This window comes from Arvicola amphibius, chromosome 4 (genome assembly GCF_903992535.2).
Source record: "Arvicola amphibius chromosome 4, mArvAmp1.2, whole genome shotgun sequence".
NCBI lineage: Eukaryota > Metazoa > Chordata > Mammalia > Rodentia > Cricetidae > Arvicola > Arvicola amphibius.
In genome coordinates, this window is record NC_052050.1 from 12,241,336 (window position 1) to 12,258,552 (window position 17,217).

General features: G+C 45.5%; 1 protein-coding gene across 1 annotated transcript in view; it reads right to left on the reverse strand.

The window, feature by feature from the left end:
- Positions 1–10,255, reverse strand: part of Gna13 (G protein subunit alpha 13) — a 40,921-nt gene extending 30,666 nt beyond the window's left edge. The window contains exons 1-2 of the mRNA XM_038328049.1: positions 9,825–10,255; positions 7,250–7,476 (exon numbers count right to left, since the gene is read on the reverse strand). Coding sequence (XP_038183977.1) covers positions 7,250–7,476; positions 9,825–10,107 — 510 coding nt within the window. The 5' untranslated portion in view covers positions 10,108–10,255. The remainder of the gene's footprint in view (positions 1–7,249; positions 7,477–9,824) is intronic.
- Between the last annotated feature and the right edge of the window lie 6,962 nt (positions 10,256–17,217).

A 17,217-nucleotide genomic window follows, 5' to 3' on the forward strand; every position in this document is an offset into this window, starting at 1 on the left:
ATGGTGACTCCGTTCCATCAAAAGTCTATACAATGCTAAGAAAGTCATTTTTATTTTCATTAATGGCTGATTACCTAAAATCTGAAACCCTCCAAAATACAAACTTTTAAAGCAGTGACATGATGCCAGAAGTGGAAATTTCCATGCCTGGCATCATATGACAAGTTCCAGTCAAAACACAGGCACACTTCTAAAAAACTATATAGTTACCTTCAGCTATGCAGGCAAAGTGTGTAGGAAGTACAGGTGATGTTTCACATGTAGGCTTGGCTTTCACCCTTACTATATGTATGCAAATAAAAAGAGGGAAAATCTAAAACCACAAACGTGTCTGATCTCAACAATTTCAGACAAGGGATATTAGACCTGAATTACATTTGGTTCTTTAGGATTAAAGAATTTATTTTTAAAACCATTTACAAATATGCACCCAATGACAGTTCAGAACTGCCTATAACTTGAGTTTCAGGGGATCCAATGACCTCTTCTGATGTCTGTGGGCACCTACATGGACACAGTATATACAATTTATATATAAACCCACACATAAATATTTTATCTGAAAACCAAGCAAAGTTCTATTAAAAGGCAGCAAGAACCAATGTGCCAAAGAGCACCTCACTTCCTTTGGATGGATATGTGGTCCTCGTGAAAATAAATAACATGATGTACCAAGAATGTAAGTCATACATTCTACTTTATTCAGATTTATGTTAGCAATCCAGTTCAGAATAGTAAGACCAATCAAAGCTTACAGTACTTCTTTTGACAGCTATTTATGTGCACATGGCATATTAGGAATATTAATGGCTAATATTACTAATATTGCCATTTATATTCACCAAGGCATCATGCTATCATCTTACAAGGCTCATCCCCCATGTAATCCTCACAACAGATAATACATCCCATAGTCATCTGTATTCTATAGTCATGAAACCAATTGAGAGGCTGAGGAACTTGCCCTAGCTCACACCTAGACTGACAGTCAGGGAAGATTCTTGTTGACAAGCTATCTTGCTCTACGTTTAGCCCACCAGTCAGAAGCCACCTCAAAAAGTAAGGGATCACATTCAAGCCTATGTAAAAAGGTTTCATTCTTTGAAAGTGGTTAACTTTTTAACGAGTATGGGAAAGAAAAGCATAACGAAGTACATGGGCCGGAGTGCTTGGACCACAAAGAAAAATAAAACAACAGAAAAATTCTGCCCAAGGGATCTATGCCCATTATAGAAACAATAAGGATGAGAAAGTTCATCCACTGCACTGGTTTAAAAATCTTAAATTGGGCATGGTGCAATAAGCCTGTATTCTCTGCACTCAGGAGTTTGGGCAAGAGGATCACAGGGTACCCCAAATAAATAAACAAAAACTTGGATGCAGTTTTCCAAATGAAGACCAATTAAATGTGAAAGATTAACTACCATCACTACGATATATCACCAACTTTAGCCAAGTCTACTAAGGTCCAGTCCTCAAAACTATTTCCTTGATCTCTCTTAACCCACTCTAATACAGCTTTGCTCCTGTGGCTGTAAATTCTTTTGAAAAGCATCTTGTAAAAAATGCAGGCCTATAATACAGACAGAGATAAGCGGTATCATGAGGCTAGAACTAAGAATGAAGTATGTTCAAGCGAGGAAATGAAAGTGACTATAAATCCAGAAATACAATTTTTAAAATTAGGTCATTTCTGACCAAAACACAGATCTGTGACAAGCAGCAATCTGGGATGCTCATACACACACAATATGGTCACATGACATCTCTACATGAGAAGCATGTCAATAAGAGCCTGCCCTGATATTCTCCTCCCCAAAGCAAAAGCAAATCCAGGAAACAGACACGAGTCAGGCAGTCTTCAGTGGCATCTCCAGAAAAGACACCACCTTGGATGAGGATTCTTACCACAGTGAGCTTTAAGGAAGGGAAACCTCAAACTGCCCCAAGATCATTTATACAGTCAATGAACCACTCCAAGTAGGCAAGCTTACTATCAATGTCAGGTAAAAGTACATCTGTCCTAACTCTAAGTTAGTTAACAAAGACAAGGGAATAAATAGGAACATTATGAACACTCAGAGTGTAAAAAAGGACATGTGGATATCACTGCAATGCCAAACATAAACAAACCTTCCACATACTCAAAGCAATGCACTAGAACTCAACAGAAGCATGCTGGTCATTTGGGGCAAAGGGAATCCAAAAAAGGCTGGAAATGAGAGGAAAGACAACTAACTGTTCCAGGGACATAATGCTTGAGTCTTCAGAAGGGTTCAGTGGCAGGGCAAGGAGTGATGGAGCAGGGATGAGCAGACAGGACTCCCACTTCGCAGTCTACTATCAATTACTAGGTCTGGGAACCAAAGGATCAAGGACTCTGTGCCCAGGCCTCAGACTTCTTCCATCTATGAGCTGAGAACAATGGCAAGTATCTCATCACTGTCTGCTATTGAGGAATCAGGGGATAATTATGCAACAGTGATTTGAAAACTACCAACCGATTGTCCCAAACATTAAGGTACTAAACAATTAACTCTCTAGAAAAATAATAGCCACCACAGCTTGTTTAAGCTGCAGCCTATTTGTAAAGAAGAACGGGAACAGTCCACCCAGGAAGTGCCTGAACTGTGTTTTCTTTTTTTTTGTTTTTGTTTTTCGAGACAGGGTTTCCCTGTAGTTTCTAGAGCCTGTCCTGGAACTAGCTCTTGTAGACCAGGCTGGCCTCAAACTCAGAGATCCGCCTGCCTTTGCCTCCCGAGTGCTGGGATTAAAGGCATGCACCACCGCCGCCCGGCTGAACTGTGTTTTCTTTAAAGTGAGCTCATAAACTTTTGTCCTGGATTAGGTCCACCACGAAGCACAATTCTGAAACTAAAGCCCAATTATAACTAAACTAGTCATAGTGAGACTACTTCGTTGCTCCATTACTTTCCCATTTAATAAACACATTAGCAGCAGCACCAGCTACTTAGCAGTGACTTTGTTTTCTGTCAGAGTGATAGTGAAGGCACAGTACAACCCTTTGAAGTGTCAAGGGCCCAGGCATACCCTGGGTCTCTGGTTCTCCCCCCCCCCCATCCCTAGCCCTGTCTCCAATAGAACCCTTGAACTCTCTATACAGCCTAAACTGGTTTCCAAATCCAGATCCTCCTGCTTCAGCCTGGCCTCAATCACCGTTTAAAGCAAATCCAAATTTGTGTTAAAGAATAAACAATAAACAAAAAGACTCAGATGGTATTCTGTTTCAATAAGTGCTGCAGTGCAAGCAAAAATATTTTACCAACCAAAAAAGAAGTTTCTAAGCTTTACTTAGTTGACTAAGTGACATTCAGCTCCTTTTTACAGACCACTCATATGTAGCAAAATACTTTGCTACATAGACTGCAGGACAATCTGTCTCCATCAATAACCGCATCAGCTTAGAGAAATGACAAACTGTACCATCTGAGCAAGAAAACTCAAGCCCACTGAAGGGACAATGAATGATTAACAAGAACAGTTTTGATTTCAAGAGCGGCAAGGGCAGACTGGCCATTACAGGAAACTGTACTAATGCTGACAAAGCTAAACTGTTTACAGAAACTAGGAAGCTGTCCCCTACTCCTCCCACTGTCACACACCCGGTCCTGTCCTCTGTGGCCAGTGCTGCTTCCACTGCTTAACTGTAACTGCAAGCTGAACTAAGAGACCAGGGTGGTGACTCCAGGCATTCTGTCAGTCTGACTATGTTGCCAGCCGTATCATACCCAGCCAGTCCTCCACCCAGCCAGCTCACCTAGGCTGTCACCCACATTACCAAGTGCCCTAGCCACTGTCATCTTAGAAGTGTTTCAAAGGACAAGATATGCCACAAGCAGAGCGATAGGCAACCATGAATTGACAGCCAAGGTTCAGTGTAAGTAGCTAAGAGACCACTTCTTCCAACACACTACCCTCGATGTGTTAGCACCTGACATCTGGACAACAATGTGATTGTTCTGGGATGTTTCTTTTCCACATAAGCTATTTAATTTACCCACAATGGAAACTAACCAGAAAAGGAAGTGCTTGACGTGAGAATTTTGAAAAAAAAAAAAAAATCCTATTAGCACCCAAAATTACAACTAATAAATGAGCGGTCTGCTGCAGCATTGCTACCATCTTCCTTGTCTAAAAACTAAGAGGTACTCACTCAGTTTAAGCAAAATGTAAGATACGAAAGGATCTCTAAAAATGTCAGTAATTTTTCTCATTTCAATTTGTAGTAAGAAGTTTAATACAATCAACCAATGGCTAAAATTAAAAACCTTTAAAAGATCTTAGTTTATTTAATTATTTGTTGAGGAGGGGAGTCACAGTTCAAGTATGGAGGCTCACTATCATCCATAACTCTGGTTCTAGGAAGTCAAATATCCTCTTCTGACTGCCATAGGCACTAAGCATATATGCAGGAAAAACACACATATAATAATAATAATAATAATAATAATAATAATAATAATAAAAACTAAAAAGTTTCAATTAAAAATATTTTAAAATCTGATTATACCATTGCTCCAAATGAAGGAACAGCTAATGAACACACATGACCCAGAAAAATCCTGGCAGAAGAACAATATAAAGAGAGCTAGGGAAGTGGAAAATCAGGACACATGGGAATTAAGAGGTTATAGGGTATGTCCTGCTGCCTATCAATTATATTGTTGAAATCACAGTTAAGCTAGCTGGAGCCTTTACCCACAAGAGGCATGTTCTAACAGCAGAGGAAACTATCAGAGCCCTCTGAGTTTCAACAAGATAACTTCTGGAGTCTGAGAGGAATAACGGACAGCGCAGGAAGAAAGAAGGGGGCGAGTACATCAGAAGTTACAGACGACAAAAGATAGCACCCAGGGGTCGGCAGGATGGGGTAAGGCGCTGATGGTGCCTCTGGGGAAAGTTTAAATTAGCAGCATGCTTTCTTAGTGCCAGACACCACAGCCCATTAAAAAAAATACAATAATCAAGTCCCTACCACGGGCCAGATACTACTGACAGTGCTGAAATACACTCAGGTGGAGAAATCCTTGCTGCAGCTTACCAGCAGATCTCACTTTAGTCTCATTTCTTGTGCCTCTACTCTTTATCAGAAAGAAAAGTATTTTTGGAACCCGCCTTTCCCTGTCGTTGATAGCATTCTTCTACTGAAACATTAGCTGTGTCAAGTCAAGAATACAGAGGTCTTCATTCTGAGTGGTTCTGTTTGCTCTTCAATAAATAAAACATACACATGTGCCTTTCTCAACAATGACATAGACCCTGATATGATAATAAGATGTGAGAGCATAGACTCGAAACTGTGACATCCCAACTTCCTTCCATTAGATAGGCCTCGGACAATCCAGAGGGAAAGGACAGACACACTGTTGCTCGTTTATTCATTCAGGGTGTACTGACTGCTTACTGTGGAGCTGGCTGATTCTTCCCTGGCCTTGGGAAGATAAACATCTGAGAAAACAGTGGAAAGTGTGTCTATTGAGAAAATAAACCAAGAAGGATAATAAGCTGCCCTTAAACAGGAGGGTGGTAGAAGGGAGCAATGAGAAAGAATATGTGGAGAGCAAGCAAGTCTACAGAAAATACAATGACAACAGGGACCAAAGGTCAAAAATAACCAGAAATCTGGTGACTTGATGAATTCATCCTTTTTGATGTATAATGCTGCCAGATGCTCAATACATGAATTAGAAATGATGTATACAGGAATGAACTGCCCTAGTCAGCATATAGCGTATGCTACACTAAGGATGTAAGACATGGGTAAAAAAGGTATCATAAACATTTCTTGTAACTTTTCTAGACCAGCCTGGACTGCACAAAGGAAGACTGGTGCTGTGCATCCTTGCCTAGCCACACCCTTGGGAGTCACTTGAACGTCAGCGACATACATGCTCAAACAATTTCCTAGGCAGTTTTACTTTTAACTGTCACTTTAATTATATTACAGGAAAGCACTTCAGATCTGAACTATCTCTAAACTGTGCACTGGCTACATTGCTACTGCCGATGGAATTTGGCAAACAGAACCAAATGTGATCAAAGTGCTCACAATTAAATTATAAAACATTTGGTTAAAAATTTTGTCTCAATTCTTGGTTTTGTGTTTTTGAAGTCAGGACCTTGCTGTGTCACCCAGGCTGGCCTGGAGCTTATGATTCTTCTGCTTCTCGTTTACAAAGAGCTAAGAACATAGGCATGAGCCACCCCTAAACATGCTGTATCTTTAACACTGACTTAGATCCTTCTTTCCTACCCTTCAATAGTGCATAAAAGCTATGAAGTATTTTTTTTTGAGTGAAAGCTCATGATTTTATTGTCTTCATAACAAGATCAGCTTAGAACTGGATCACTCGGCCCTTTCTCTTCTTATCACCTCCCAGTTCAAAATGCTTGCATCTATGAAGTATTTTATAATCTGTTTTAAGATAAAGGAGGAAAAGCAAATGGAAATTATTTCCCGTGTGAAACAAGAGCACAGAAATAGTACCACGTTTCTTATAAAATAGTTTATAGCGTATTTACTGTTAAAAGTTTAGTCTCTCAGCTGGGCATGGGGACTCATGCCCGTAATCCTAGCACTTAGGAGCCAGAGAAATGAGAGTCACTATAAGTTTAAGGCCAGCCCGGTCTACAAAGCAAAGAGGAAAAAAGGTTCTCATCTCTTTATATCAAACTCATCTCTGTTATAAAATAAGAACCTTAGAGGCTAAATGGCACATATGAACAACTAGACTCACTCACAGGGCTTATTCTAAAAAGAAAGGTCATCAGAAAGTCATTATGAATTTACGTCCTAGCCAGTATAATAGCTTCATTAAATCTATAGAGTGGACCATAGCTTTTAATCTTGCTTAGTAAAAAGCACACACAGCAAACCAACATTTGAGGCTACATCGTTTACCTAATAGATTACACTGTGGAAGTCTGTAAGAGGTGCTAAACCAGACATTACTAAAAGTCATTTAATAAAAGTACGCTTCAGAGCTAGGGTGGCTCAGCAGGTAGAGGCATCTGTCACCAAGCCCGAGGACCTAAGTTTTATGCCCATAACCTACATGCTAGATGAGAACTAACTCCCACAGGTTGTCCTCTGACATGTACATGTGTACTATGGCATGCAGATGCCCTCCCCCACATAAATAAAAACACACACACACACACACACACACACACACACACACAAATATACAGAAGTAAACAGATACATTTTAGGAAGTGCATGTCTTACCAGCTGGAACTCCCGACGCCGGTCGTAGGCATTCTGTATGCCGCTGTCTTCCCACAGGGCTTTTATAGCTGGAAGGTACTGCAGGAAAACTCGAGTTTCCACCATCCCCTGGGCAGCCAAGGGGGCACGGGTATCGAATGCCATCAACTTGTCGCCATGGAGCTGGTTTTTGTTATCTCCCCAGGGAATATGAAGCTTCTCTCGGGCATCTACCAACACCCTCATACCTTTGTTTAAAAAGAGAAAAAGACAAATGAGGAAGAGTCATTAAGATACCATCAGGATCTTTGACTCCCTGCATTATTCAGTATTGGTTCCTTAAATTTTTTTTAGCTATTACAGAACCCCATTTCCAAAATGGAGTCCAGAAACAGAACCTTTATCTTCTCAGAGGTTTAAAAAAGTTTGTTCGCTGTCTTAAAATTAGAAGCCTTGGAAAGTAATATCACTAACAAAAATCACTCTTTCGAAAGGATTTTAATACACTGCAATCATAAAACCACTTCTGGAGCAGAAGACGGTCAAAATCAGAGACGGAAAAGTAAATAATGCGGCCTAGCTCCAAATCCAGGCTCAAGACAGCCTGGCACAGGCGAAGAACCATTCGCTGTGCAGACAGGGTCCTGCAGCTCCTACCCACACCATCCTCTATGACACACTTAGAGCCTCCCAAGACCATGCCTCAAATCAGTACAGCCATCTGCTGGCTTTACAGCAGTCTACTAGGAAAAGCAATCGCAGGATGATACACAAACAGGGGTTTCCACTTACTCAGGTCAGTTCGAACTCAATACTATCACTAAACTGTTACTTCTATCTTAGTCTATTAGGAAGTCGTTTCTTTGGATACTGAAGAAAAAAAAACCCAAACTGTTTTGCTTTCAGTTTTCTGACCAAAACCAACTCAAGAAAATAAGACGCCTAGCTAGACTTAAACTTGATCACACAATAATGCTCAAAGTAGTTCTTAGGCCCAGTGTCTATCAAAAACCAGGTGTTTACCTTACTCACAGTGAATACCTGAGTCCATTCATTAACATAATTCTTTAAGTTCAACTGCAGCAGGATACAAAGGTACCTTCAATTATGGACTAGCAAGGTACAGTTTACAGCCTTAGAAGAGACCTTAATTAGTTTTGTGCTAAACATTAAGGCAGACTAAATACAACCCAACCATCCTTTACAGTTTAACTGCAGAGATACATGGCTAAGAGCCATGGACTGTGAGCTCTTGGTCCAGCCTTCTCCCCTCATTGCCCTACAATGCCCCCCTCTCTAGTTTTTTCCCCAATTGAAATCCTGAAGGAGTTAGGACATGAAGGGGCTTGCTTTATGTACTTCCTGAACAACAAAAACCCACTTAAAAAAAAGCAGCCACATAACAACCTGAAAAGATCTACAATCTTAAAGTTTGTTTCCAAGTCCCAGATAAAACAGGGTGACTCCTTAATCACAGAAAACATCAGGCACTGTACCTCAACTTTGCCGATGTCTTTTATGTAGAAGATACTTGACACTAAAGAAAATATACGAAAGGTGACATTTTAAATGACAAAATAAAAGCCAACTCCATGGCTTCGTTAAATGATAAAAAAGACTTTGTGTGTTTTTCAAAGAGGAACAATATCTTAATTTTAAAATACTGTCAAATAGAATTTGTAAAGTCCATGATTCAACACTACCCATATTCACTACCTCCTGTATGGTCTCCTACGACTTTTAAGCCAGAGTCTTTGCAGTTAAACACACATTCATTTAAGTATTAGAAATGATGCCGTTTTTTCCTCCTGTCCCAAGTTATTAAGCAAAAAAAAAAGATAGAAAAAAAGAAAGTGTGCAACATGTTGAACTGTGATTACAAACATCCTGTAGCACTGGGGGGGGGGGGGAATAAAACCACTCGCGCTGATAATTTTTTTTTTTTTTTGTTAAATAGGCTTTCCTGATGCCAGTTCAGTAAACGCGACACCCTTGAGTTTCATACTCTTGCCCCAAAAGGCCCCAGAGGCTGTCACTCTATGCCCTTGACAAGAGTCTCAGGGCAAAAAAAAAAAAAAAAAAAAGTTTCCTCACCGCGACCGTTCCAGAACTTGCTTAACTCAAGAGGTGGCCTAGGAAGCCTAGAGCTGGAAGGGTATCCGACCGGTTTACTAGGGTCACCTACCAGGGACGGAAGGTGAGGGTGAGGGAGAATGGGAGTGTAGGACCTGGGACTGCTGATGGATGGTGTGCAGGGAGTCCGGTGTGCAGGGAGGACACAAGTCGCCCTACTACCCGGAGTCACCCTGCTCGCCGCACTTCCCTCTCGGAGGGGGCGAGGCCAGCGGCGGGGTGCGGGGCCGACCGTGACCCACACTGGGGTAGCACGGGGGGGGGGACAGCGGGGCGTCCCGGATAGGAAAAACCAGGGCACAGCGGCGCACAGGACGGTGCCCGAGGCGCGCCCACCCGCTCGCTCGCCCGACCGATCTGGTCCGGTCCAGTCTCCACAGACTCGCGACTGGCGGGTGAGGGCGGTGCCCGGCCCCGCTCCCCAGGCGTCCCCGGGTCCCCGAGCCCCGCCGCGTCCCCGCACCTTTGATCACGTTGCTGTAGATGGTGGGGCGGAACTCCTCGCGCGCGCGCTGGTCGAAGTCCTGGCCGTGGATGATCCGCATCTGCTTCAGGAAGGTGGACTTGCCGCTCTCGCCCGCACCCAGTAGCAGGATCTTCACCAGCCGCTTCACGTAGGTCTTCTCCCGCGACAGGCATTTGTCGATCTCCTTGGACTTGCGCTGCTGCTCGGCCTCGCCGTTCGTCAACACGCAGCCCGGGAAGCACACGGACAGCACGGAGCGCGACGGCAGGAAGTCCGCCATCTTGCCGCCGCCGCCGCCGCCTCGGCGGGCCCCTGCGGCTCCTCCACCTCCTCCTCCGGCAGCGGGTGGCTCCGGCAAGGCGGCTGGAGGGCGGGGAGCGCAGCGGCGGCCCGAGCGCGCCCGGGGAGGGAGGGAACCCGAGGACTGACTCGCCAGGGCGGGCCGCGCCGGCCGGGGGTGGGTAGGAGGGTGGGAAGGTGGGAGGGTGGGAAGGCGGGCCCAGGGAGGGGCGGCGGCCCTCCCGGGCGTGCGCGCGCCCGCTGCCGGCCGGGCACGCGCACGCCGGGCACGCAGCGCTGGGGAGGCCGGCGCGCGTCACGCGCTGGCGGAGGAGGCTGCGGCCGGGGGCGCGCGCGGAGAGCAGTGGAGCCCGGGGTCACGTGGGCCGGGTTGGGCGCGCGCCTGCGGATCCCGAGTTTCTGTTTCCCTTTAGTGCAGTCGCTTCCCGCGCCCCTCGAGGCGAGTAAAGCCGGTGCTGTCACCTCTAGGCGCCCCGTTCTGAGACCATTGGCTGGGACATTGCCGCACCGACCAGCTCAAGCCTGGAAGGTTCCTCAGTGCTTCTTATATTTTGCCCCACCCCACCCCTTTTTTTAAACTCTTGAGACAGGATCTCATCCTAGAGCAAAGACTGGCTTAAACTTGTGGCAATCCTCCTGCTTCAGCCTCCCTCTCCACTGCTGGGATTTCAGGCAAGCACTTTAATCCAAGCTGACGCATTTAATTGGTAGTGACTCCCTTGTCATTCTACCATCCCGAGTCTAGAAGGCTAACTAGATGTCAGATGTCTTACTGATCAACACCCCTCTCTAGTGATTCAGGGCGCTATTGATTCCTGTCCTGGTCTGAGGAGAGATGGGGCTAATGTTCATGTGACAGATGCGTTAGGAAGTTCGTTGGTGGCTGGCTCACTAATGCCGATCCCACTAGAGCTGCATTTATGACTTGGGTTATGCTGGCTGAGGTCAGTGGATGGGTGGAAAGGGTGAGGTCATGTTGAAAAATCCCCCTAAACCGGACACTGTGATGCACGTTCTTCCCAAGGAAGCAGATAAGCAAGCGGCCTCGGACTGCAGCAGGCACATTTTAGGTTTCCTGCCCGATTACAGAGGATATGACTGGCAAGAGACGCTCTTTTTCTGTCGTAACAGCAGATCGGGCCAAGACACCTGAAAAGACTCCTGAAGACACACGTGACAAATGACAGCTGCGTTGCCTGAGAGACTGTTTAGCAAGGCCCTTGGAAGCCAGCTTCTTCTTTCTCTGTCAGTTTCAAAGGGGAAAGGCGGTGGGTGCCTGTCTGGTTTTGTCTCGATGTTTTTTGCTCCTGGTTTTGGCCTCGTGCAGCTGGAGAACTTCCTGTGTGTTAGGGAGCCAGGGGTAAGAGGTCAGCACAGTGAGAGGCCTGAGCGCAAGTTTAAATTTAAAAACCATCACAAAGTCAATCAGTTACTGTCATTTGGGTTGGTGACGGAGAAGCTCATGACTCAGAACACTGGCTGCAGTAAACAATACCTGGAGTGGACTTATCTCCGGCTACACCCACCCAAACTAGAGAGTGGCCCTGAACCTACGGAGTTGAGCCTCTGCAAAGGGGCCTGAGCTCACGTCTACCATCCACGATGTGAGACAAAAGCCTGTCATTAATGAATGATGGCTATAAAGCCTTCACCACCATTGGGGATGCCCTGTTCTAGAGCCAAGGGGGGGGGGGGGTGGGAAGTAGCTTCCACCCAGGGACAGGCAGGTAGTGTGAAGCCTCCAGCTTCTAATATGAAGTCTTTTGCAAAAACCGAGAAGGGAAATGCGTCTGCTAGATTAACCATCTTCATTCTCCTGAGGTGTGTGCACCACATAATGGAAAAGCAAGGATGCCTAGGAGGCAGGAAGGGATTCCGGCCCGGCCAGTTCTTGTTGGGACATGTAGTAAGTACAGCAGAAAAGCTATTCAAAGTCCCAAGTGGAACCTACGCCTTGGAACAAATTTGGCTTGTGTTGAGCCTGGCTGCTCTAACCAGCGTTTTCTGAAAAGAAACCCTTAAAGCCCAGCTTGGGGTTTGGCTACCGCTTGTAACTGGTGATCAAGATACTTTGTAAATCATAAACATGAAAGTGAGTCCGTTTAGTGGTTCTTCAAAAGTTAAACATAGAATTGCCACGTGACCCAGTAGTTCCACGCCTAGGTATGTATCCTAGGTATGTGTGTATCCTAGGTATGCATGAACGCTGCTCAGGCAAAAATTTGGGCAGCCATGTTCATAGCAGCACTGTTAAGAATAACAACAAAATTAATGAATGAAATTTAAATGACCCAAATGCCCCTTGGTGAATGAATGGACAAACAACATGGGATCCAGTCAAGCAATAGACTGTGCAGTGATAAGCAGGGTGACAGTATTGATAGAGGGCCTGGGAGGTGGCCCGGGATTTAAAGTGCCCGTTGTCCAATCACGAGGCCTCTAGTTCCAATCCCCCAGAGCCCATGAAAATGCCAGGTGGGCATGGTGGCTTGGAAGCCAGAGACAGGATTCCAGAGCACGCTGGCTACTAGATGTGTCAAATCAGCACGCTCTGGGGCCAGGTGAGAGAACCTGCCTCGAGGAAGTACACACACACACACACACACACACACATACGTGCTCATGCACACACGGTGTGGGGGGGTAAGGGGGATACAACGACACTGACATATGTTACAAGAATGACTTTGAAAACATTAACCTTAGCATGGGAGGCCCATACTGTATCGCCTGGTGTCTGTGAAAGGTCCAGACGAGGCAAACCTCCAGAAACAGCATAGCAGTAGCTGCCCGGGGTTGCAAGGCAGGGAAGAAAGGGAGGGAGTGCTTAGTAGATTGTTTCCTTTGAGGGTGATGAAAGTGTTTGGAAACCAGACAATTCTGTTAGTGACAGGACACCGTGGATGAACCCAGGGCTGAACTGCAGACGTGAAGGCCGTTCTATATGTTAGGCGAGTCTTGCTAACTACAGAAGGAGAAGAAAAAGCAAACTAAGAAAGAGCCACTTTACGTAAATGTTATTTGGCATCATTTGACACTGAAGTTATGAAAGTGCCATCGTGTGTAACATTAATGAATGGAAGGGCCATTGTGTAACCTCTAGTGGATGAAAATGCTCCGGGGTGCAACCTGTCATGAGTGGAGGTGCCATTGTGTTTAATACAGTTTAAGAGATTGACAGCAGAAGCGGCTGCCTCCACTTACGCTGACATGGCATTGGTGGTATTTTCAGTTATGTTTTCCTCAGAGAAAAATAAAATAGCCTAGCTTCTAAGGGAGGGCCGAGTCTCCCTCTGTGAACTGAACCCGCAGGATGCTGTCTCTAACAGGTCCAAATGTTAATTTGCTGGAAAGGTTGCTATCGTGGCTAGCCAGTTAATCCATATGCAAAAAGAGTGGTTTATGGTTTAGGCCAGCCCTGCCCCCCAAGCTGGGTTGTGGTGATAGGAACACTTGAGCATTTGGGGTGTTCTTTCTGGAAGGTCAAAGTTTAGAGGCAAGATGAAGGAGCCCTTCCCTACCTGCTGTCTTCCTCGAATCGACACGTAATCTTTCTCTGGGAGCTGAAAGACTCCTATTTTGTAGTCCTGGTTTATTTTTAATTTTTTAAAAACCCGTATTACTTAGCTTATTTACCAGTCTTTGTGCCAAATAACTTTGGCCTGTTTACAAAAATCAGGATTATCCTCAAAGGACAAAAAAATGTGTCACCCTCAGACATACTCAAAAGAATGTGCCAGAGGCTCCAGGACCAGTTCCAAAGAGCAGTTAAAAAAAAAAAAGAAAGGTCTTTCATTTGAATGATGGGAAATATAATTTAAATAAATGCGTTGCTTGCCAAGGTGACTACTTACTAGTCAAAGTGGGGCAACACCCATTTAGAAGTGTTTATTTAAAAATCAGTCACATCACTGGGTAGTTAGACCTTGAGTTAATTTTCTAATGGGGACAATGACACATCCAGCACTCAACTTTCTTGGCTCTACCATTTCACCCTCCGTCTAAAATAGATGGATTATAATCTTTCCTTGCAGATAAAGCAGGCGTGAATTCTCTTCTGTATCCTTCTCCCTTCCAGGAAGGGAGAGGAATAGGGAATTCCTAATTGTGCTTCCCCCCACCCCCCACCGGCCCAATAACACAAGCCTTGCAGTGTGCAGTGTTTAAAATGCCTGCAAGCACTCTGACCTACTTTATCTCATTCACTCCCCACAAAGGCCTGACTAGGAACACCCGGGCCCAGCCTCACGCTCTTTGGCCACTGCGCCGAGCTGCCAGGAGGAAAAACTTAAAGGACTCCCTCAAACTTCTGCAGCCAATGGCAGAGCCTGCCAGAACTGGAAGCAACCTATTTTGATTGGAGGGGGAAGGGAGGGCGTGAGACAGGGTCTCTTTGCAGCACAAGCTGATCTTGAGGTTTTTTTTTTTGGTTGTTGTTGTTCTTATTGTTTTGACTAATTGATTAAAATAAACTTTTGCATATGTATGAGTGCTTTGCCTGCGTGTGTGTTCGTGCTGTACGTGCATGCCTGGTGCCTGAGGAAGTCAGAAAGGTCATTGGATCCTCTGGAACTGGAGTTAGTCATATGTGCTCGTGAACCACCATGTGGGTGCTGGGAACTGAACCTGGGTCCTCTCTAAGAGAAAGAGGGGCTCTTAACTACTGCACCATCTCCACCTCCTTATATATGTATCCTGAGACAGGGTTTCATGTGATGTAGCACAGGCTGGTCTTGAACCCTGTATGTAGCCGAGGATGATTTTTAATTTCTTCCATTGTCTGTATTGCATGCACACAGGTGTGCACAGCTGTGCTTGCGTATGTAAAGGCCAGAGGAGGGCTTTGGCTCTTTTGTTCCATGGCTCTCCATCTTATTCCCTTGATCCCTTGAGACAGGGTCTCTCACTGAGCCTGGAGCTAGGCTAGCAGCCAGTAAACCCCTACGTTTTAACGTGGGTGCTGGGGACTCAAACTCTGGTCCTCATGCTTGTACAGCGAGGGCTTCCCCCCCCCACACTGAGCCATCTCCCCGGCCTCTGGTCTTGAACTCTTTACCCCCAAAAGCTGGGGCCACAGATATGAGCCCCTATGTGTAGGTCCTATTTTGAGTCTTATCACAGTGCTCTCCGGTACAACCACACAACCCTAACGCTTGGAATCCCTGGCTGTGTGAAGCTCAAACCTAAAGACAAGAAGTCAACTGTGTTTAGCTTTGAGGCACTGTGGTGTTCTCTAGTTTTGTTTGTGGGTCGGTCTGACTGTTTTTCCAGCCCCTTCCAGGCTGGCTGCCATCTTGAAGTTCTCCAGCTGTTAGACTGATTCTACTAAAACGTTCCCTACTTTGAGCTCAGGCTCTGGTTGTAAAATGTTCCAGGTGGCTGGTGGGGGTGGAGGTGGGGGGGGGGGAGGAAGAGAAGCAGAGCTTATGGCAATATTTACCTGGGATGTAAACCCCATATGTTATTCACTCAGCGTGAGCTAGATCTAAAAAGGCAATGTTTCTGTTTCGGTAATGTAATTTGATGTGGCCCTTCCCAGAATAAGCCTCTCATGTGGAAAGACTCATATGAAACTAGACATGTGGAATTGAATGGTGGGTGATTTTGTTTGTTGTTGTTAATAATGGAAAACATGACTTTAATGCTTGGGTGTATTTTTCTCAGCCTCCAAAAAAAAAAAAATCCACAAGCTGCTGATGACCAGCTAAAACCTCAGCTCATCCTCCATTAGGGGCTGGTACTATTCAAAGGCCTGCATCAGGGTCCATAGACACAGCCATGTACAGGCAACAGGTTCATACAACATGACACACAGCCCCGCACACACCTCTGATACGAGTCCCCCAAACACGCCACTCACTCTGTCTCATTTATGTTCCCTCACCACTTTGTGTGCGTATGGAGGGGTGTAGGCACACACACCCCTGGATAAGCAAACAGAGGCCAGAGAAGGATGTCAAGACAAGTTCCCACTGAAGCAGAAGTTCCCCATTTCATCTAGACTGAGACCCAGACAGCCACTCTCATTGTCCCCTGAGGGTTATCGGCAACTCAGTGATGCCCAGCTTTTTTGACATGGGTGCTATAGACTTAAACTCATTCTTGCAGAGCAAACACTCCTGCTCACTGAGCCATCTCCCCAACCGTCTCCCACTTTCCCCATCTTGAAGTAGGGTCTCACTCTGGAGCCCATACTTGCAATAAATTCTTCCACCTCTGCCACCTGAGTGTGCACTAGGATTATAGGTATATGCCTTCATATCTCCTTCTCCTGTCACTTTGAAAGATGAGAGGTTCTTGTTTTCTGGACAGAAACAAAAATCATTTAAACATCAGTTCTGCTTCCCGAGGGAACTTTGAATCTGCTCCCCATTGGGTGGCAGCAGCTTTCCCATGGAACCCTGGGTTAGCAGGCTGGGACCTGCCACTTCTGGCAGCCACTCTCCTGTGGCTGGCTGGCAGGCTCAGTTTTCAGGTATTGTCACATGTCACAGCTTGCTAATCTGGCCTTTGCCTCACTGAAAAATGCCGAGAAGGAATACGTCAGCTGGCTGTTTGTCACACAGCCATAAAGGCTCATCCAGGGGTGCCGAGAAATGGTTCACGTGGCTTTTGTTTGCCTGTAACAAGGCTCCTGGAGCAAATAATCTCATCAGCTCACCCTTCAGACTCCGGCGTCAGCTGCTCAGGGAAACAGTGAGGAAGGAAGGATTCAGGGGAAGGCAGCAGCTGCTGAGTCAGAATGGTGGTGTTAGAAAGCTTAGGAGAGATGCCGTCAAGCCAGGTTCCTCTGCTGCAGTGTCAGCCTTCCGCGGCCCTGCCAGGATCCAACAGGGAGAGGACAGGAGGCAGCAGAAGCCAGGGGAAGTGGCTCAAGATGTGACCAGGAATTTTGTGCTTGTGACTGCTTGAGTTGATGTAGGAGCTCCTTTAGGTAGAGAGCTCAGCCACTGCTGCTATCTGAACCAGTGTGACTCATAGTAGTAGATCACTGGCTATTCATCTTCTAATTCAGAGAAGGCTCGGACTACAGTGGGGGAACTTGGTAAGAACTTCGTTGATGGTTCCCTTCTTCTCTGTAAAACAGGAG